This window comes from Anomaloglossus baeobatrachus, chromosome 12 (genome assembly GCF_048569485.1).
Source record: "Anomaloglossus baeobatrachus isolate aAnoBae1 chromosome 12, aAnoBae1.hap1, whole genome shotgun sequence".
Lineage (NCBI taxonomy): Eukaryota > Metazoa > Chordata > Amphibia > Anura > Aromobatidae > Anomaloglossus > Anomaloglossus baeobatrachus.
In genome coordinates, this window is record NC_134364.1 from 82,192,635 (window position 1) to 82,214,421 (window position 21,787).

Below are 21,787 nucleotides of genomic sequence, written 5' to 3' on the forward strand. Positions count from 1 at the left end.
GGTTCCTTTGGCCACCTCTAGCAGAGACCCCGGCTGACCAAGTGCTACAGGAGAGCATTGCACACAATGGGGACAGTGGAACCTGCCGTGTGGAACAGTATCACATGCAGTACAAGCAGCATAGAAAGCCTGTGCCTTGGCACCCTTTCTTTTTTGCTGCTGTTGTCTAGCCATCTAGAAGCATTAGCCAAGAATAGCGACCGTACAGTGCAATGTATAGCATACAAGCAGAAAGTACAAATGAACACTTCAGCACATGCAGTACAAGCAGCATAGAAAGCCTGTGCCTTAGCACCCTTGCTTTTTTGCTGCTGTTGTCCAGCCATCTAGGAGTATATAGCCAAGAATAGCGACCGTACAGTGCAGTGTATAGCATACCAGCATAAAGTACAAATGAACACTTCAGCACATGCAATACAAGCAGCCTAGAAAGCCTGTGCCTTAGCACCCTTGCTTTTTGCTGCTGTAGTCTAGCCATCTAGGCATAAAGTACAAATGGCATTAGTGGGGTCAGCACTTCAGGTGCTGCTTACCGCCCGCACAAAGGCGGGAGTGTGGTCGCCCGAATCCTGTGACTGGTTGCCCAGAGCTTGTCTCCCTTCTCCAGCCCAGACGGCGTGCAGGAATGGCTGCCGGCGTCTTGTGAAGAGGGGCGGGCCGTGGGCGTGCCCCAGACAAGAGCGGGAAACTGGCGTCCCACTGTGTCCAGTGAAGGGGGCTGGAGAATGCAAAGCAGACTCCAGCTCTCGGCGCTGACTTTCTGTACAGCGTCCCGCCCCTCCCCTGACTGGCAGGGCTGGGGGCGGGAACGAAGCGAAAACTAGGCCGCAAAGCCGGGGACTCGAGTGATAAGCGCGGCCGTCCTATGTGCACGGCCAGCGCGGAAGTCCCCGGCGCACCACAAGTCCCAGCCGCGCCACAGTGTAAAACACCCCGCAGCGGCCGGCGCAGCAGTTTCTAACACATAAATTCACTCAGCTAAGCTGCAGTGAATAATAGCACAAGCGCTCCGCGCTGTTGTCCCCGGCGCACTAGCACTCCCAGCAATGCTGGTGTGTGTGTGCGCGATGTGTACGGGGACACAGAGTACCTTAATGTAGCAGGGCCCTGTCCCTGACGATACTCAGCTCCATATCCAGCAGGTTCTCCGTGTCTGTGGATGGAGCTCGGTCTCAGTGCCTGGAGACCGGTAAGATCCCACTTCACCCAGAGCCCCGAGGGGGGATGGGGAAGGAAAACAGCATGTGGGCTCCAGCCTCCGTACCCGCAATGGGTACCTCAACCTTAACAACACCCGACAAAAGTGGGGTGAGAAGGGAGCATGCTGGGGGCCCTAGTATGGGCCCTCTTTTCTTCCATCCGACATAGTCAGCAGCTGCTGCTGACTAAAAACAGTGGAGCTATGCGTGGATGTCTGACCTCCTTCGCACAAAGCATAAAACTGAAGCAGCCCGTGATCCCACGGGGGGTGTATATGCAGAAGGGGAGGGGCCTTACACTTTTTAGTGTAATACTTTGTGTGGCCTCCGGAGGCAGTAGCTATACACCCAATCGTCAATCGTCTGGGTCTCCCAATGGAGCGCCGAAGAAACAGTATTTAATCAGAACTGCAGCAAGAGCTCAGTAAGACACATTGCAGGGATCAGCTGCTGTTTCTTACCTTTGTTACCATTGTATGTACCAATACACGGCACACTTTCTGGCGGATTCCATAATCGAACTGTTCCATCAGCTGAGCATGAAAGCAATCTGTCTTTCACCCCACTGTGAGCGAGGCTCCATACAGCGTCCGTGTGCCCGAGCAACGTGCCAGCGAGAACACTGGGGTCTGCGAGACAGACAGCGGTGACTGTTAGTAGACCGCTACTAGATTAACTATTCAACATCGCTAATTACATGGTTTAAAATAGAAATGACACAGCAGAACTAAAACATGTAGATAAAGTGTAGAGTTGAGCGGATCAGCCATAATCCGGGTCCGTCGGATCCGGATCGGGTTGCAGCCGAAGTCCGGATCCGATCCGGAATCCGCGGACATGTTAATCGATGGGGAGTGGGATCCGGGACACGAGAGAGAGAGTGAGAGCACGCAAGAATGAGAGAGAGAAAAGAAAAAAAACAAAACCCGGATCCGGATCATGCACCCCGAATCCCGGGTACTGGTCGGACTCTGATCGGGCGCTCAAAACGTGCGGATCCGGATTTTGCGGATCTGGGTCCGCTCAACACTAATAAAGTGTCCTTTAACATCTACCCTATTGAGTGCCCAGAAAGACAAAACCCAAATACCAGAACTGGATGTAACCCTGGCTTGCTGCAGAGGCCATGTCATTCTGGAGCCTTAATGAAAATGCATCCATCTAAGAAAGGTGTAAAACTAGAGTAGATGCCATACACATACCATATGTATCATATGGGTCTACATTTGGGCTCAGCATCTTCCACCACTGTATTGTGGAATCTATTCCTCCGCTGTAGCAGTGTTCTCCACTAGAGCAGACCACCAGGGAAAGGACCGGACCCCTGCAGGAAAACAAAAATAAATATATGACATTAGTGCGTCATGACAAATTACAAAAAGGTGCCAATTTATTTCCATTTATTTAACAAAATCTAGGTTAAAATGCAGAAGCAGTGGGTGAATAATTAAGTACACCCCATGAATCAATAGCTTCTGCAACCACAGTTGGCAGCGATAGCTTGAAGTAATGGCTTTCTGCATGACTTCATCAGTCTCATATCGTTGGAATTTTTGCCACTATTCCCTACAACACTGAAATAGGACACTCAAATCAAACAAGGAGAAAGGGGAACGTTTAGGCTATGTGCCCATGGCACAATGTACCCGGGGATTTTGCCGCGGAAAACTCGCGGATTTATCTGGACTTTCCAAATAAATCCACAGGTTTAAGCAAGTACAGACACTCCCCATGTTATCCTATGGGACATGGGGAGTGCTGTGTCCATGCTGCGGTATGTGCGGCTGCGAAATATGCTGCGGATGTCCCACAGCCGCACATGACTGCATGTCCATTATTCCTGCGGAAATCCCGATCCTCCACAGGGCGGTACTTCTGCAGGTAAGCCGCATGAATGTCTGCAGTTTTACTGCTACAAAAATGCTCGGAACCCGCAGCATTGGATAGCTGCGGATTCCGGGGAGCTGCTGCGAGAAACCTGCGGATATATCTGCGAGTACATTGACTCGTGGGCACATAGCCTGATCCTCATGGAGCACTTTTATTCCCTGGTTGGATACCCAACTGCTCCTCCATTCATTCTCTATGGGGCTGTCGGGACATACCGAACGCAGCATTTGGCACAGCCTCATAGGGAATGAATGGAGTGGAGGTCGAGCATGTGCACTGCCAATATTCTAACCGGGATAAAAGCTCACCCTTGTACCAATCATAGCGGGTCCCAGCTGCCTGACCCCCACCAACTAAGAAGTTCTCTCTTCTGTGGATAAGCCAACACAGTTGGTAGAAGGGTTTGGTTTTTAGAAACTATAAACACCTTCAACAAATTACAAGAACAAAAATTAAAAAAATGCCTTTTACTCAACAAAAACTTACATGTGAGCTCTGAATGTATAGATGGGTTCCACATCGAACGAGGCACTCCTGAAGGTAGAAACACATGGCATTTATTAAGAGTGGTTGTGTCTTATAACCTTATATAATAAAGTATAAAGTAGCAGACCCCCTCACTTTTTGGCAGGGACCGTTTTCTGCAAGTTCCATAATTTTAAGGTGTGATCTTCAGATGCCGTTACCAGCACGGGCTCAACTGGGTGAAATGCTAACGCTCGCACTCCATCAAAGTGACTTCGGAGGGTGTACTTGTGGTTCCAGGTTTTCCTAAACGCATCCTTATTAGATGGCATCTATAAAATGGAAGAAATCAATTTAGTGAAATATCTAACTTAAAATATAGCTGTGATCTTACATTTCAGATTGTCCCTTCACATGCGTCTTCAGAACCCTAAGGCCCTGTGCGCACTGGAAAACGGAATTTTCTTAAAATTCCGCAGAGTCTGAAAGATTACCACACCTGCAATAAAAAACCGCGGCAAACCGCACTCGAAAACCGCATGCGGTTTTACCGCGGTTCTGCCGCATGTGGGTTGGTACATGTGCTTTAATGCATTCAATGCAATAAAGCACATTGAAGGAAAAAAAAAAAGTAATTTCCTTCTGAGATCGATAAATAGACAGATAGAAGAATAGATAGAGTCCCTGTGAGCACACGCTGCATTCCTCCTGAGCGGTAATGTGTGTTCACATTACTGGCCGTGGGAAATGCCCTTTGGTTACCTCTGCTGGCTCGCTGCATTCAGCGCTGTGTCAATGTCAGTCGCGGCTGGATGCAAGCGTCGCAGGACGTGGATTACGCCGGAGCGGTGTGTTTTGGGGGGGTTGTTAATAAATGGGTGAACCAGGAGCTTTTTTGTGTTTTATTTAAAATAAAGGATTTTTCGGTGTGTGTGTGTTTTTTTTTCACTTTACTTACCGGTTGATCATGTCAGCTGTCACATAGACTCTGTCATGATCAAGCCTGGACTTAGTGGCGGCGATCCGCCGCCATTAACTCCTTGTATTACCCTGACTGCCACCGCATCACGGCAGCAGGATGAGCTGGGACACTCCAGTACTGCCGCATAATGGATGCAACAGTCCCGGGGCAGCTGCGGCTGATATTCTCGGCTGCGGGATGTGGGAGGGAGGTGGGGGACATTAACCCTGCCCCTCGCCCTCCCCAGCCTGAGAATACCGGGCCGCCGCTGTGTGCTTACCTCGGCTGGATGGTAAAAATAGAGCGGAGCCCACGTGTTTTTTTTTCTATATTTCCGTTTGCTTTCTATGTGTATTCTATGTGTGTGTGTGTGTGATGTGTAATCTATGTCTGTGTCTGTGATGTGTGTGTGTTTACTCTCTGCTCCGCTTCCTCTTCCTGTCATAATGACATCACTTCCCTGCAAACTGCAGGCAGCGATGTACATTACCGCAGGTAAACCGTGAAATACCGCAAGGAATAACGCAGGAAAACGCAATGAACCGCACAGAATTTGCTGCCTGCATTATTCCCTGCTGGATTTCACGATTACATGGCAGTCAATGGAGTGAAATCCCGCAGCGACGTGCGGAAAAGAAGTGACATGCAATTGTTTTTGCTATGGGAATCCCGCAGCAAAACATGCAGCTGTCAAAATCCACCTAGTGCGCACAGCATTTTTTTTTCCCATAGATTTTGCTGGTGATTCACTGCAGAGATGTTATGAACATAACATGCAGCAAAACCGCAGGAAATCCGCGGCAAAAACCGGCAAGTGCGCACAGGGCCTTATAGAGCACATTCGGCTAGTGCTGGAGGATCCCCGGTGTGAGCCAGGCTTTCCAGGTGTAAATGTGTTGCATTATACCCATCTGAGCTAACATCTTTGAAAAGGCAAAACTGTGGGAAGAATGGGTGCTTCTGACCACAATGTCCATAATACACTGGAATTGTGAGATCTATTTAAAGAGTGCCTGTCACTCACTAAAAGAAAAGAAAAGAAGGGAATTTTGTTTACTTACCGTAAATTCCTTTTCTTCTAGCTCCAATTGGGAGACCCAGACAGTGGGTGTATAGCTACTGCCTCTGGAGGCCGCACAAAGAACTACACTTAAAAGTGTAAGGCCCCTCCCCTTCTGGCTATACACCCTCCCGTAGGAGTACGGATTCCTCAGTTTTAGTACCAAAGCAAGAAGGAGGAAAGCCAATAACAGTTTCAAAAACAAATTCAATCCGATAACTAGATCGGAGAACTTAAGAAACAACGTGAACAACATGTGCACCCGAAAAAACGAAACCCTAAAAACAGATAGGGCGGGTGCTGGGTCTCCCAATTGGAGCTAGAAGAAAAGGAATTTACGGTAAGTAAACAAAATTCCCTTCTTCTTTTTCGCTCCTAATTGGGAGACCCAGACAGTGGGACGTCCAAAAGCAGTCCCTGGGTGGGTAAAAAGATACCACATGAACGGGCTGTCATACAGCCTCTTCCTACAGGTGGGCCACCGCCGCCTGAAGGACCCGTCTACCTAGGCTGGCGTCTGCCGAAGCGTAGGTATGCACTTGATAGTGTTTGGTAAACGTGTGCAGACTCGACCAGGTAGCCGCCTGGCACACTTGCTGAGCCGTAGCCTGATGCCTCAACGCCCAGGACGCACCAACGGCTCTGGTAGAATGGGCCTTCAGTCCAGATGGAATCTGAAGCCCAGCAGAACGGTATGTGTGAAGAATTGGTTCCTTGATCCACCGCGCCAGGGTGGATTTGGAAGCTTGCGATCCCTTATGCTGACCAGCGACTAGGACAAAGAGCGCATCCGAACGGCGTAGAGGCGCCGTGCGAGAAATGTAAATCCTGAGTGCTCTCACCAGGTCCAACAGATGTAAACCCTTTTCAAATTGGTGAACTGGATGCGGACACAAAGATGGCAAAGTGATATCCTGATTGAGATGAAAGGAAGAAACCACCTTGGGAGAAAACTCTGGAATTGGACGCAGTACTACCTTGTCTTGGTGAAACACCAGGAAGGGAGATTTGCAAGATAACGCCGCCAGCTCGGACACTCTTCGAAGAGATGTGACCGCTACAAGAAAAACTACCTTTTGTGAAAGCCGAGAAAGGGGAACCTCTTTCAAGGGCTCGAAAGGCGGCTTTTGAAGAGCAAGGAGAACCTTGTTCAGATCCCAGGGTTCCAATGGCCGTCTGTAAGGAGGAACGATATGACAAACTCCTTGGAGAAACGTGCGTACTTTAGAAAGCTGTGCCAAGCGCTTCTGAAAGAATACGGATAACGCGGAGACTTGACCCTTAAGCGAGCTAAGGGACAAACCTTTTTCCAACCCAGACTGCAGGAAGGAAAGAAAAATTGGCAATGCAAATGGCCAGGGAGAAAACCCTTGAGCCAAGCACCACGCTAAGAATATCTTCCACGTCCTGTGATAGATCTTAGCTGAGGATGGTTTTCTAGCCTGTCTCATTGTGGCAACAACTCCCTGAGATAAACCTGAGGCCGCTAGGATCCAGGACTCAATGGCCACACAGTCAGGTTCAGGGCCGCAGAATTCAGATGGAAAAACGGCCCTTGAGACAGCAGATCTGGACGGTCTGGTAGTGCCCACGGTTGGCCTACCGTGAGATGCCACAGATCCGGGTACCACGACCTTCTTGGCCAATTTGGAGCGACGAGTATGGCTCGCTGGCAGTCGGACTTGATTTTCCGGAGAACTCTGGGTAACAATGCTAGAGGTGGGAACACATAGGGGAGTCGGAATTGCGACCAATCCTGAACCAACGCGTCTGCCGCCAGCGCTCGGTGATCGTGAGACCGTGCCATGAAAACTGGGACCTTGTTGTTGTGCCGTGACGCCATCAGATCGACGTCCGGCGACCCCCAGCGGCAACAGATCTGTTGAAACACGTCCGGGTGAAGGGACCATTCTCCTGCGTCCATGCCCTGGCGACTGAGAAAGTCCGCTTCCCAGTTTTCCACGCCTGGGATGTGAACTGCAGATATGGTGGACGCTCTGCTTTCCACCCACGTCAAAATCCGCTGGACTTCTTGAAAAGCTTGGCGACTGCGTGTTCCCCCTTGGTGGTTGATGTACGCCACCGCCGTGGAATTGTCCGACTGAATCCGAATCTGCTTGCCTTCCAGCCATTGTTGGAAGGCTCGCAGGGCAAGATAGATTGCTCTGATTTCCAGAACATTGATCTGCAAGGTGGACTCTTCCTGAGTCCACGTCCCCTGAGCCCTGTGGTGGAGAAACACCGCTCCCCACCCTGATAGGCTCGCATCTGTCGTGACCACTGCCCAGGACGGGGGAAGGAACGACTTTCCCTGTGACAATGAGTTGGGGAGAAGCCACCAACGTAGAGAGTCCTTGGCAGTCTGAGAGAGGGAGACAGTCCTGTCGAGGGACGTCGATTTCCCATCCCATTGGCGCAGAATGTCCCATTGGAGAGGGCGCAGATGAAACTGCGCGAACGGGACTGCCTCCATTGCTGCTACCATCTTTCCTAGGAAATGCATGAGGCGCCTCAGTGAGTGCGACTGGCTCTGAAGGAGAGATTGCACTCCAGTCCGTAGCGAGCACTGCTTGTCCAGTGGAAGCCTCACTATCGCTGATAGAGTATGAAACTCCATGCCAAGATAAGTCAGAGATTGGGTCGGGGTTAGATGAGACTTTGGAAAGTTGATAATCCACCCGAAAGTCTGGAGAGTGTCTAGCGCCACCTTCAGACTGTGTTGGCATGCTTCTTGAGAGGATGCCTTTATAAGCAGGTCGTCTAGATACGGAATGACCGAGTGACCCTGCGAGTGCAGAACAGCTACTACTGCTGCCATGACTTTGGTGAAGACCCGGGGGGCTGTTGCCAGACCGAAGGGTAACGCTACGAACTGTAGGTGCTCGTCGTGTATGACGAAACGTAGGAAACGCTGATGCTCTGGTGCAATCGGCACGTGGAGATACGCATCTTTGATGTCTATTGATGCTAGAAAATCTCCCTGAGACATTGAGGCTATGACGGAGCGTAGGGATTCCATCCGGAACCTCCTGACTTTTACGTGTCTGTTGAGCAACTTCAGATCCAGGACGGGACGATACGATCCGTCCTTTTTTGGGACCACAAACAGATTGGAGTAAAAACCGTGACCCTGTTCCTGAAGAGGGACGGAGGTCACCACCCCTTCCGCCTTTAGAGCGGCCACCGCCTGCAACAGAGCATCGGCTCGGTCTGGTGGTGGAGAAGTTCGGAAGAAACGAGTTGGCGGACGAGAACTGAACTCTATCCTGTACCCGTGAGATAGAATATCTCTCACCCAACGGTCCTTGACGCTTGCTAGCCAAATGTCGCCAAAGTGGGACAGCCTCCCACCGACCGCGGGTGTGGGCATCGGAGACCGCAAGTCAGGAGGACGTCGTTTTGGCAACGGTTCCTCCGGCTGGTCTTTTTGGGCGTGACTGAGACCTCCAAGAATTTGAACGTCTCTGGTCCTTTTGAGTCTTTTTTGACGAGGCGAATTGGGACCTGCCCTGTCCTCGAAAGGACCGATAACCAGACTGACCCCTCCTCTGTTGGGGCTTGTTTTGTCTGTGTTGCGGTAAGGAAGAGTCCTTACCCTTGGAGTGTTTGATGATTTCATCCAAACGCTCTCCAAACAATCGGTCACGAGAAAAAGGCAAATTGGTTAAGCACTTCTTGGAATGAGAATCTGCTTTCCAATGTCTCAACCACAGAGCCCTACGCAAAACAACTGAGTTGGCTGACGCCACTGCCGTGCGGCTTGTAGCGTCCAGAACAGCATTAATCGCGTACGACGCGAATGCCGCCATTTGCGAGGTCAATGGTGCTACCTGCGGGGCAAATGCACGTGTGACTGAGTCGACTCGCGCAAGCCCGGCCGTGATAGCTTGGAGTGCCCATACGGCCGCAAAAGAAGGCGCTAATGACGCTCCAATCGCTTCATAGATGGATTTCAGCCAGAGCTCCATCTGCCTGTCAGTGGCATCTTTAAGTGCCGCTCCATCTTCAACAGCAACCAAGGATCTAGCTGCAAGCCTGGAAATTGGAGGATCCACTTTTGGACACTGGGTCCAACCCTTGACCACTTCAGAGGGAAAAGGGTAGCGTGTATCTTTAAGTCGTTTAGGAAAACGCCTTTCAGGATAAGCGTGGGGTTTCTGGATTGCGTCTCTGAAGTCAGCGTGGTCCAGAAAAGTGCTTAATGTACGCTTAGGGTATCTGAAATGGATTCTCTCGTGCTGCGAAGCTGACTCCTCTACAGGAGGAGCTGGTGGGGAAATATTCAACATCTTATTGATGTTAAATATAAGATCATTAACTATGGCGTCACCATCTGGTGTATCTAGATTGAGAGCGGTCCCAGGATCAGAATCCTGATCAGTTACGTCCGCCTCATCACCCATAGATTCATCCCGCTGGGATCCAGACCATTGAGATGAATGTGAAGGGCCGTCATAACGAGCCCGCTTAGGCTGCCCGGGGCCATCGTCCGAGTCAGAGTCTTCACCCTGAGGTGTAGATGCCCGTCCCGGAGCTAGGAGCTGAGGGGGACCAGGGGGCAATACATGCACAGTGTCCGTGGTCTGAAGTACAGGCCTAGCTCGCAATGTGTCAAGAATTTGTGACATAGTGAGAGACATTCTGTCAGCAAAAGCTGCAAACTCAGTTCCTGTCACCTGGACAGCATTCACAGGTGGTACACCCTGGGACACGTCCAGCAGAGGTCCCGACTGTGCAAGCGCCGCAGGGGCCGAGCACTGCACACAATGAGGGTCCGTGGAGCCTGCCGGTAGAAAAGTCCCACATGCGGTGCAGGAAGCATATAATGTCTGCGCCTTGGCACCCTTGCGTTTTACGGGCGACATGCTGCTGGCTCTCTGCATGTGAGAGAGTCTATAGCCAAAGGGCGACCAGCGCTATGTAATACCAAGTATTTGTAGCCACAAAATACTAAGAATACTACGAGCACAAGAGGGGGTGAGCCCTGAGGGCTGCTTACCGCCCGCTGAACAGCGGGTAAGAGGCTGCAGAATGCCTTGTCTGGGTCTCCCCGGCTCCCCTCTGCAGCTCAGCGTGTCAGCAAGAATGGCTGCCGGCTTATGTGGAGAGGGGCGGTCCGTGGGAGTTCCCCAACAAAAGTGCGGGAACAGTGTCCCCTCTGTGCTGACTGTGAGGGCTGGAGTATGTAAAAACGACTCCAGCCCTCAGCGCTGATGCACTGGCCAGCGTCCCGCCCCTCTCCTGACTGGCAGGTCTGGGGGCGGGAACGAACGAAAGCAGGCCGCAAAAGCCAGGGACTCGAGTTATCAGCGCGGCCGCCGTAAAAGCGCGGGCCGCGCTGAAGTCCCCGGCGCACTACAAGTGCCAGCCGCGCCGCTGTTCCAGCGGCCGGCGCGACCGAGTCTAGACGTGGGCAGCGTCCCGCCCCTCTCCTGACTGGCAGGTCTGGGGGCGGGAACGAACGGAAGCAGGCCGCAAAAGCCGGGGACTGTAGTTATCAGCGCGGCCGCCGTAAAAGCGCAGGCCGCGCTGAAGTCCCCGGCGCACTACAAGTGCCAGCCGTGCCGCAGTCCCAGCGGCCGGCGCGGCCGATTCCCATAAGTGTGCCTGCTTCAGCTAAGCTGAATGAGGCCATGGCACAGGCGCCGCAGCGCTGATGTCCCCCGGCGCACTACAACACCCAGCATGCTGCGGTGTGAGCGCCAAATGCACGGGGACACAGAGTACCTTAAGGAAGCAGGGCCATGTCCCTGATGTACTCCGCTCCATCCAGCATCTTCTCCAGGGGCTGTAGATGGAGCACGGTCTCAGTGCCTGGAGACCGGTAAATCCCACTTCACCCAGAGCCCTGTAAAAAGGGATGGGGAAGGAATCAGCATGTGGGCTCCTGCCGCCGTACCCGCAATGGGTACCTCAACCTTACAAACACCTCCGACATAAGTGGGGTGAGAAGGGAGCATGCTGGGAGTCTGTATAGACCCTCTTTTCTTCCATCCGACATAGTCAGCAGCTGCTGCTGACTAAAAACAATGGAGCTATGCGTGCGTGTCTGACCTCCTTGCGCACAAAGCTAAAACTGAGGAATCCGTACTCCTACGGGAGGGTGTATAGCCAGAAGGGGAGGGGCCTTACACTTTTAAGTGTAGTTCTTTGTGCGGCCTCCAGAGGCAGTAGCTATACACCCACTGTCTGGGTCTCCCAATTAGGAGCGAAAAAGAAAACAAACAAACAGTTTCAGATTAAAAATGCACATTTACTCACAAAAATTAGGGAGGAAAGTGAGAGGTGCGTCTTATAATCCGGATGCATCTTAGTAGGGATTGATGGAGACTGGTAGCAGGAGGTAGGGGCAATGCTTGGGCGGTTGAGCAGGGTCTGCGAGCGGAGAGGGCTTCAGGCAATGACGCCTAGAGTAGGCACACGCGCAGATGGAGCTCTCGACTCAAGATCTCATCGGAACGGGCCACTTCCGGCCCAATGATCTCCCAGCACTGGACTTAAGGAAAATTGCGCCCAGAGGTGGTGTGAGTGCAGATGAGATCTGAGCTTACGATTGAGCCGATGGCTCAATGTGCGCATGCGCGAACTCCAGGCACAGTTCTTTGAAGCCTGCACCACCTACATTCAGGTTGACGGCCCATGCCACACCTCAGCAGAGCCCACACCTCAGCAGAGCCCACACCTCAGCAGAGCCCACACCTCAGCAGAGCCCACACCTCAGCAGAGCCCACACCTCAGCAGAGCCCACACCTCAGCAGAGCCCACACCTCAGCAGAGCCTCTCAGCGCTGCCGTCCGCAAGCAAGCATCTGGAACACCTGCTGCACCAACCGCAGCATCACCCTACTCCAGCACCGCCCCTGCCTCCTCCGACCCCGCTCTACCAACCTCTGGTAAGACACCACCGAATTAGGAGATGGACCACATTATTATTTTTTTTTGGTCTTCATTTTTTTTTTCCTCTAAAATTTGGGGTGCGTCTTATAAACCAACAAATACAGTAAATAGCTTGTAAAAATCCCTGCACTCCTCCGATTCAGATGTTTATTTCCATTTTGTGCTGCGTCTCTCCACTGCAAAGATTTAACTATTGTTTCTTCTGGAGAGCAACATGTGAAATCTCTTGACATTTCCTCAGACTCTTCTCCGAGGGCACGTGCACAGATCTTTCCCTCCGAGATTCTGCCAATCACAGTTCAACAACGTCAAACTGCTAGACCAGCTGCTGAACTGTGATTGGTAGTGTCTGGGAAGGAGGGATGAAAGCACACGCCCTCAGGGAAGACTGAAGAAATGTGCAGTTGCACTACAAGCAGAGATTTCACATACTGCGCTCCAGGCAAAAGTCATACACAGTCATACAAGGAAAAATGGTCTTAGGGGAATTAAGGAAGCTTTACAAAGTATTTAACTCAAATTTTTTTGATCCTGTGTCATACATTACCCAGAAGATGTTCATCTCAAAAGACCCCCTTGGACATATAAATAATATACACCTGCTTTCTATACTACCCTCCCTTGAGAAAGTCCAACGCAGGACGAAACGCGCGTCGGGAGCAGGCAGGCGAATTCCACGGACTCAGCACATAGGTAATGCACATCTATATCTATTCTTTATACCATATTAATTGCAGCACTCTCACTTTAGAGCACTATGCACTTTATATTCATTTGATGGCTGTGCATAAAGAATATTTATGAGAAACATTTGTAGGCTTATTATGCTATACATTTTGTTGATAGTTGAAATAACTTTATTTTTTGTATATTTTTTCTACCTATTTATTGTAGTCCCACTGGTATTTATATTTGCATATACTGCCTCTTAAATTTCCGTATTATTGAATATTTTTGGCTCCCCTACTGTTTTTAATTGTGTCAGTCTATTTTTTAAATTTTTATACAAATAAATAATATATAGATTTCATGGTGTTCTGACTCTTAGGGGCAGGTGTATACTATTTAGCTAATAAGTATGGAGAAAACAGAGTAGGCACTCACCGATTTTTGCTGTGTAGAAAAAAGCAGGCATTTATTCGTGCGCTGAACTTACATATTATGGCAAGCGGGGAGGGGGAGAGACAGGACAGCACGTTAGACGACGGCCGTTTCGCACACTATGGAAGTGCTTCTACGGGTCTAATGAACGTATACTATTTAGCTGTCCATGGGGGTCTTTTGAGATGAACACTGCATTTATTAAGTACCTATGAGGGTTTTTTTGGATTCCATATTACCCAGAAGATGCAGGTTCTTGCAGGACGCATAATACAATGGAAGCACCGTGATATCGGTCATTGTTCATTCTACAATTCCTACATCTCCGTTACTGTAAACCTTCACACTTACATCATAACTGTAGTCTGAATCATTCGTCACAGTGAGGTCGGCTAGCTCCCCAAGCCCCAGAACACTCTCAAGAACGTCTTCTGATCCCATGATGAAGGTCTTCCCACCTCCAGAAGGAAAGCTTATGGGCTCGGCTAAAAAAGAAAAAAAAAACCACATACATCAATAGGCAACAAATAGGTCTATTTCCAAAAACAAGATCTATGACAAGTGAAAGAACATGACATGGCACTGCAACAGACGTGACACTATTCAGTGAAGGGTGTGCGGTCCCTGAGGGATTCGTACCTTCCTCCGCCCTCCCACCTTCATGATCTGTTATTCTGGTTGGTGATCGGGCAGGACTCAGGATGCCTGGAGGGATGCGGGACAGTTCCTCATCACCCAGGTCTGCAATCATATCGTGCAATTTCGTCCGGTTTACCCCTGAAAAGTAATCGCAGTGGTTCTTGAAAAGATCTTCCCTACTTTGTCATATTTTTTTTTTTTATTATTTCCTCATACTCTAATGTAACATCCCCAAACAGTAGACCACTCGTTTAAAGGGATTGCTCATTTAAAAAACATAGAACGTATTTAAAAGGGTCTTCCAGTTTCTGAAAACCTCTGTAACCCAGCTGCAGTTTGTTTTATAATGAAGAACACATGCTTTACTTCCCCTCCCCAGATCCAGGGAGGAGTCTGTTATGGCAGCGCTGAAGCCAACAACAGGACAGCGCTGCAGCCAAACACTGAGCTCAACAGCTCTGAGTGGCTTGTGCTGTTAGTGGGCAGAGCTGCTGAGCTCAGTGATTGGCTGCAGAGTTATCAACGTTGCAGACAATGTTAGGCCCTGGGGGCAGCAACAGGCTGTGTTGGACCTGCGTAGGACTGGTAAAGCATAGAAGAAAAAAAATAAAAAGACAAACATACTGCAGCTAGGGGACATGGATTTTCCAAAATCTGTTTAACCATGTATAATATCAGTTTGCTAATTACTTCAATTAACCCCTAGTGCATGTGAGGCACAAAGAAGAGAGTCCGTCTAGGATAGGGTCATGGAGACAGATGGGCTCACACACTAGTCAAATTGGGCTAAAGACCTCGTCTTTTCCCATGTGTAGCAATGTGTGTACACGCTTGGTTAATTTCAGCCCCGTATTTGTCCATGTTGTGGCAGTAATAAGGGGGCTGAGGTAGATAAAAATCAGCCAGCGAGTGAGCCAGTCCACCGGTCCCCTTACCACAATGCACCGGTCCTGATCACCGGTACTATTCACACCAGGCATGGTGGAGTCTGGCACCCGATTCATTAGGAGGCATGCTTCTTGCCTCCACGTGTCTTGCTACAAATTTTACCCATCAGAATAAGATGAGCTGGTGTCACCATTTCTCACTGTATTAGTAAACTGGATGTTTTTCTGTGTCATAGTAGTATTTTGAACACATTTAAAAGGGAATTACTTACTAGCATAATGTAGGGGCAGAGATCCTGAGTCCAGCGATGTGTCACTTACTGAGCTGCTTGTTGTAGGTTTGGTAAAATCGTTGTTGCACCAGTAGATCATCACTAGAGGACCAGTAAACCTGCTGCCATGTATCCTCCTTATTCATGAGCTCTGTAAAACCCCGCCCCCCCTGCACAGATTGGTAGCTTTCTGGCTATGCACAGTGTACACAGAAAGCTACCAATCAGTGGTGTGGGTGGGGCTTTACAGAGCTCAGCATTCAGAGAACTGCTAGATCTGCAGCAGATAAATACAGGACGTAGCCCAGTAAGTGACTCATCATTGGAATCAGTGTATTTGCCTCTATATGGGCGGAATGGTGGCTCAGTGGTTAGCACTGCAGCCTTGCAGTGCTGGGGTCCTGGGTTCAAATCCCACCAAGGACACCACCTGCAAGAAGTTTGTATGTTCTCCCCGTGTTTGCCTGGATTTCCTCCCACACTCCAAAGACTGATAGGGAATATAGATTGTGAGCCCCAATGGGGACAGTGTTGCTGATGTATGTGAAGCGCTATGGAATTAATAGAGCTATATAAGTGAAGAAATATGATGATCTCATACTGGAAAAAAAAAAAAAGGTGAAAAGATTCCCTTTAAAGATTTTTTTATTTTTTTGAGCTGGAAAAAGCTTTAAAAAAAATGTTCAGAAACAAAACATTGAGACTCGTTGCAGTACCTCAAATTGAGATCAAATATAAAAAGCTGATGGGCACAAAATACTGATAATGATATATCAGTGGCATTCATTCTATAGACAGTGGTCAGATGTTATTAATTAAAAAGGGGTTTTTTCATTGTGGAGTAACATGATGGTTAAAAAAGAAGGGAATTTTGTTACTTACCGTAAATTCCTTTTCTTCTAGCTCCAATTGGGAGACCCAGACGATTGGGTATATAGCTACTGCCTCCGGAGGCCACACAAAGTATTACACTAAAAAGTGTAAGGCCCCTCCCCTTCTGCATATACACCCCCCGTGGGATCACGGGCTCTCAGTTTTAGTGCAAAAGCAAGAAGGAGGAAAGCCAATAACTGGTTAAACAAATTCAATCCGAAGGAACCTCGGAGAACTGAAACCATTCAACATGAACAACATGTGTACCCGAAACAACCAAAAATCCCGAAGGAAACAGGGCGGGTGCTGGGTCTCCCAATTGGAGCTAGAAGAAAAGGAATTTACGGTAAGTAACAAAATTCCCTTCTTCTTCGGCGCTCCATTGGGAGACCCAGACGATTGGGACGTCCAAAAGCAGTCCCTGGGTGGGTAAATTAATACCTCAAGTTAGGGCCGTAAAACAGCCCTTCCCTACATGGAGGCAACCGCCGCCTGCAGGACTCTTCTACCTAGGCTGGCATCCGCCTAAGCGTAGGCATGCACCTGATAATGTTTGGTGAAAGTGTGCAGACTCGACCAGGTAGCTGCCTGGCACACCTGCTGAGCCGTAGCCTGGTGCCGTAATGCCCAGGACGCACCCACGGCTCTGGTAGAATGGGCCTTCAGCCCTGATGGAACCGGAAGCCCAGCAGAACGGTAGGCTTCAAGAATTGGTTCATTGATCCATCGAGCCAGGGTGGATTTTGAAGCCTGCGACTCTTTACGCTGACCAGCGACAAGTACAAAGAGTGCCTCCGAGCGGCGCAGGGGCGCCGCACGGGAAAAGTAGATTCTGAGTACTCTCACCAGATCCAACCAATGCAAATCCATTTCATCTCGATGAACTGGATGATGACAAAAGGAAGGTAAGGAGATATCCTGATTGAGATGAAGGGGGGATACCACCTTAGGGATAAACTCCTGAATCGGGCGCAGTACTACCTTGTCCTGGTGAAACACCCGGAAGGGAGCTTTGGAGGACCGCGCTGCTAGCTCGGACACTCTCCGAAGAGATATGACCGCTACCAGAAGGCCACTTTCTGTGAAAGTCGAGAAAGTGAAACATCCCTCAGAGGCTCGAAGGGCGGGTTCTGGAGAGCAAATAGTACCCTGTTCAGATCCCATGGGTCTAACGGCCTCTTGTACGGAGGGACAATGTGACCAACCCCCTGCAGGAACGTGCGTACCTGAGGAAGCCGTACTAGGCGCTTCTGAAAGACTACAGACAGCGCTGGGACTCGTCCTTTAAGGGAGCCGAGCGACAAACCTTTTTCCAAACAAGATTGCAGGAAAAGTAGGCAATGCTGATGGCTAGGGAGACACTCCCTGAGCAGAACACTAAGATAAGAATATCTTCCACGAGTTGTGGTAGATCTTAGCAGACGTCGGCTTGCTAGCCCGTCTCATGGTGGCAATGACGCCTTGAGATAATCCTGAAGACGCTAGGATCCAGGACTCAATGGTCACCAGTCAGGTTCAGGGCCGTAGAATTCAGATGGAAAAACGGCCCTTGGGACCGCAAGTCTGGCCGGCCTGGTAGTGCCCACGGTTGCCGACCGTGCGATGCCACAGATCCGGGTTCCACGACCTCCTCGGCCAGTCTGGGGCGACGAGGATGGCGCGGCGGCAATCGGTAGCTGGAACTGCGACCAATCCTGAACTAAAGCGCCTGCCGCCAGAGCTCTTTGATCGTGAGACCGCGCCATGAAAATCGGGACCTTGTTGTTGTGCCGAGACGCCATGAGGTCGACGTCCGGCCCCCCCCAGCGGCTACAGATTTCTTGAAACCCGTCCGGGTTATGCTCTGTCTTCCACCCACATCCGAATCCGCCGGACTTCCTGGGAGGCTTGCCGACTGCGTGTTCCCCTTGGTGGTTGATATATGCCACCGCTGTAGAGTTGTCCGCCTGAATTCGGATCTGTTTGCCTTCCAGCCACTGCTGGAAGGCTTGCAGGGCACGATACACTGCCCAGATTTCCAGAACAGTGATCTGAAGGGTGGACTCCTCTGAAGAGAGTCCTTGACCGTCTGAAAAAAGGGGGACGTTCCTGTCTAGGGACGTCGACTTCCCATCTCATTGGCGAAGAATGTCCCATTGAAGCGGACGCAGATGAAACTGCGCGAAAGGAACTGCCTCTGCATGAGGCGTCTTAAGGGGTGTGACTGGCCTTGAAGGAGAGACTGCACCCCCGTCTGGAGTGAACGCTGTTTGTCCGGCGGGAGCTTCACTATCGCTGAGAGAGTGTGAAGCTCCATGCCAAGATATGTCAGCGATTGGGTCGGTGTTAGATTTAACATTGAAAAGTTGATGATCCACCCGAAACTCTGGGGAGTCTCCAGCACCACGTTCCGGCTGTGTTGGCATGCCTCTTGAGAGGGTGCCTTGATGAGTAGATCGTCCAAGTAAGGGATCACAGAGTGACCCTGAGAGTGCGGGACTGCTCCCACTGCTGCCATGAACTTGGTGAAAACCCGTGGGGCTGTCGCCAGACTGAAGGGCAGAGCTACGAACTGAAGATGCACGTCTTCAACAACGAATCGTAGCAAACGCCGGTGCCTTGGAGCAATCGGCACGTGGAGATAAGCATCCTGATGTCAAATGATGCTAGTAAATCTCCTTGAGACATTGAGGCCATGATGGAGCGGAGGGATTCCATCCGGAACCGCCTGGTTTTCACATGCTTGTTGAGCAGTTTCAGGTCCAGAACGGAACGGAAGAGCCGTCCTTTTTTTTTTTTTTTTTTTTGGCCCCACAACCAGATTGGAGTAAAAATCGTATCTTGTTCCTGAGGAGGAACAGGGATTACCACTCCTTCTGCCTGCAGAAGAGCATCGGCTCGGTCGGGAGGTGAGGAAGTTCTGAAGAATCGAGCCGGGGGACGAGAACAGAACTCCATCCTGTACACGTGAGACAAACTGTCTCTCACCCACCGGTCTTTGACCTGTGGCAGCTAAATGTCGCCAAAGCGGGGGAGTCTGCCACCGACCGCGGATGCGGAGAGAGAGGGCTGAAAGTCATGAGGAAACCGCCTTGGTCGTGGTTCCTCCGGCTGCCTTCCTTGGGCGTGATTGAGCCTGCCAGGAATCTGCGCACCTCTGAGCCTTTTGAGTCCTTTTGGCTCACCAAACAGTCTGTCACCAGGTAATGGCAACCTGGTTAAGCACTTTTTTGGAAGCAGAATCTGCTTTCCATTCCCTCAACCACAAGGCTCTGCGTAAAACCACGGAGTTGGCGGACGCCACTGACGTACGGCTCGTAGAGTCCAGGACAGCATTAATAGCGTAAGTCGCAATGCAGACATTGCGAGGTTAAGGACGCCACCTGCGGCACAGATGTACATGTGACAGTGTCCACCTGCGCAAGACCAGCTGAAAAAGCTTGGAGTGCCCCTACGGCTGCGAATGCCGGAGCAACCGACCCGCCGATAGCTTCATAGACAGATTTCAACCAAAGGTCCATCTGTCTGTCAATGGCATCTTTAAGTGAAGTCCCATCTTCCACTGCAACTATGGACCTAGCCGCAAGCCTGGAGATTGGGGGATCCACCTTTGGACACTGGGTCCAGCGCTTGACCACGTCAGGGGGAAAGGGATAACGTGTATCCTTAATACGTTTGGAGAAACGCTTATCTGGAGAAGCGTGGTGTTTCTGGACTGCTTCTCTGAAGTCAGAGTGACCAGAAAAGTACTCAATATACGCTTGAGATACTGAAATGGGATTTCTCCTGCTGTGAAGCTGAGTCCTCCACTGGAGGAGCTGAGGGAGACAGATCCACCAGTCTATTGATGGACGCTATAAGATCAATCACTATGGCGTCACCATCCGGTGTATCCGGATTGAGAGCGGTCTCAGGATCAGAGTCCTGATCAGCTACGTCTTCCTCCTGCTGGGACCCTGACCCGTGATGAAGCCGAGTGCCGCTGCCAGCGAACTCGCTTAGGCTGTCTGGGACTGTCGTCCGTGTCAGAGCCTGCACCCTGGGATGCATGGGACCCCCCCGGAGCACTGATTTGTTCCAAATGAGGGTGGCCAGGGGCATTGAATCAACATTGCCCATGGTCTGTCTGGACTGCAAAGTCTCTAAGATGTTAGTCATAGTCACAGACAATCTATCAGCCGAAACTGCAACTCCGTCCCTGTCCCTGGACAGGGTTCACAGGTGGTTCCTTTGGCCACCTCTAGCAGAGACCGCGGCTGACCAAGTGCTACAGGGAAGCATTGCACACAATGGGGGTCAGTGGAACCTGCCGTGTGGAACAGTATCACGTGCAGTACCAGCAGCATAGAAAGCCTGTGCCTTGGCACCCTTGCTTTTTCGCTGCTGTTGTCTAGCCATCTAGGAGCATATAGCCAAGAATAGCGACCGTACAGTGAATGTATAGCATACAAGCATACAGTACAAATAAACACTTCAGCACATGCAATACAAGCAGCATAGAAAGCCTGTGCCTTAGCACCGTTGCTTTTTGCTGCTGTTGTCCAGCCATCTAGGAGTATATAGCCAAGAATAGCGACCGTACAGTGCAATGTATAGCATACAAGCATAAAGTACAAATGAACACTTCAGCACATGCAATACAGGCAGCATAGAAAACCTGTGCCTTAGCACCCTTGCTTTTTGCTACTGTTGTCTAGCCATCTAGGCGTGTAGATAGCCAGAATAGCGACCGTACAGTGCAATGTATAGCATACAAGCATAAAGTACAAATGAACACTTCAGCACATGCAATACACGCAGCATAGAAAGCCTGTGCCTTAGCACCCTTGCTTTTTGCTGCTCTTGTCTAGCCATCTAGGAGTATATAGCCAAGAATAGCGACCGTACAGTGCAGTGTATAGCATACAAGCATAAAGTACAAATGGACACTTCGGCATTAGTGGGGTCAGCACTTCAGGTGCTGCTTACCGCCCGCAGAAAGGGGGTGTGTGGTCGCCAGAATCCTGTGACTGGTTGCCCAGAGCTTGTCTCTCTTCTCCAGCTCAGACTGCGTGCCGGCAATGGCCGCCGGCGTCCTGTGAAGAGGGGCGGGCCGTGGGCGTGCCCCAGAACGAGAGCGGGAAACTGGCGTCCCACTGTGTCCAGTGAAGGGGGCTGGAGGATGCAAAGCAGACTCCAGCTCTCGGCGCTGACTTTCCGTACAGCGTCCCGCCCCTCCCCTGACTGACAGGGCTGGGGGCGGGAACGAAACGAACACTAGGCCGCAAAGCCGGGGACTCGAGTAATAAGCGCGGCCGTCCTATGTGCACGGCCGGCGCGGAAGTCCCCGGCGCACCACAAGTCCCAAGAGCGCCACAGTGTAAAACACCCAGCAGCGGCCGGCGCGGCAGTTCCTAATACATAAATGCACTCAGCTAAGCTGCCGTGAATAATAGCACAAGCGCTCCGCGCTGTTGTCCCCGGCGCACTAGCACTCCCAGCAATGCTGGTGTGTGTGTGCGCGATGTGTACGGGGACACAGAGTACCTTAATGTAGCAGGGCCCTTCCCTGACGATACCCAGCTC

General features: G+C 50.6%; 1 protein-coding gene across 8 annotated transcripts in view; it reads right to left on the reverse strand.

Moving 5' to 3' along the window:
• STRN3 (striatin 3) overlaps nt 1-21,787 on the reverse strand; it is a 110,849-nt gene that overhangs the window by 35,332 nt on the left and 53,730 nt on the right. For 4 of the 8 annotated variants that reach the window (XM_075330254.1, XM_075330251.1, XM_075330253.1 and 1 more), the window contains 6 exons: nt 14,212-14,349; nt 13,924-14,057; nt 3,711-3,886; nt 3,576-3,623; nt 2,402-2,523; nt 1,661-1,828 (listed from right to left, as the gene is read on the reverse strand). In XM_075330254.1, the coding sequence (XP_075186369.1) occupies nt 1,661-1,828; nt 2,402-2,523; nt 3,576-3,623; nt 3,711-3,886; nt 13,924-14,057; nt 14,212-14,349 (786 nt within the window). The remainder of the gene's footprint in view (nt 1-1,660; nt 1,829-2,401; nt 2,524-3,575; nt 3,624-3,710; nt 3,887-13,923; nt 14,058-14,211; nt 14,350-21,787) is intronic. The other 4 variants (XM_075330257.1, XM_075330256.1, XM_075330255.1 and 1 more) reach the window with 2 other exon arrangements.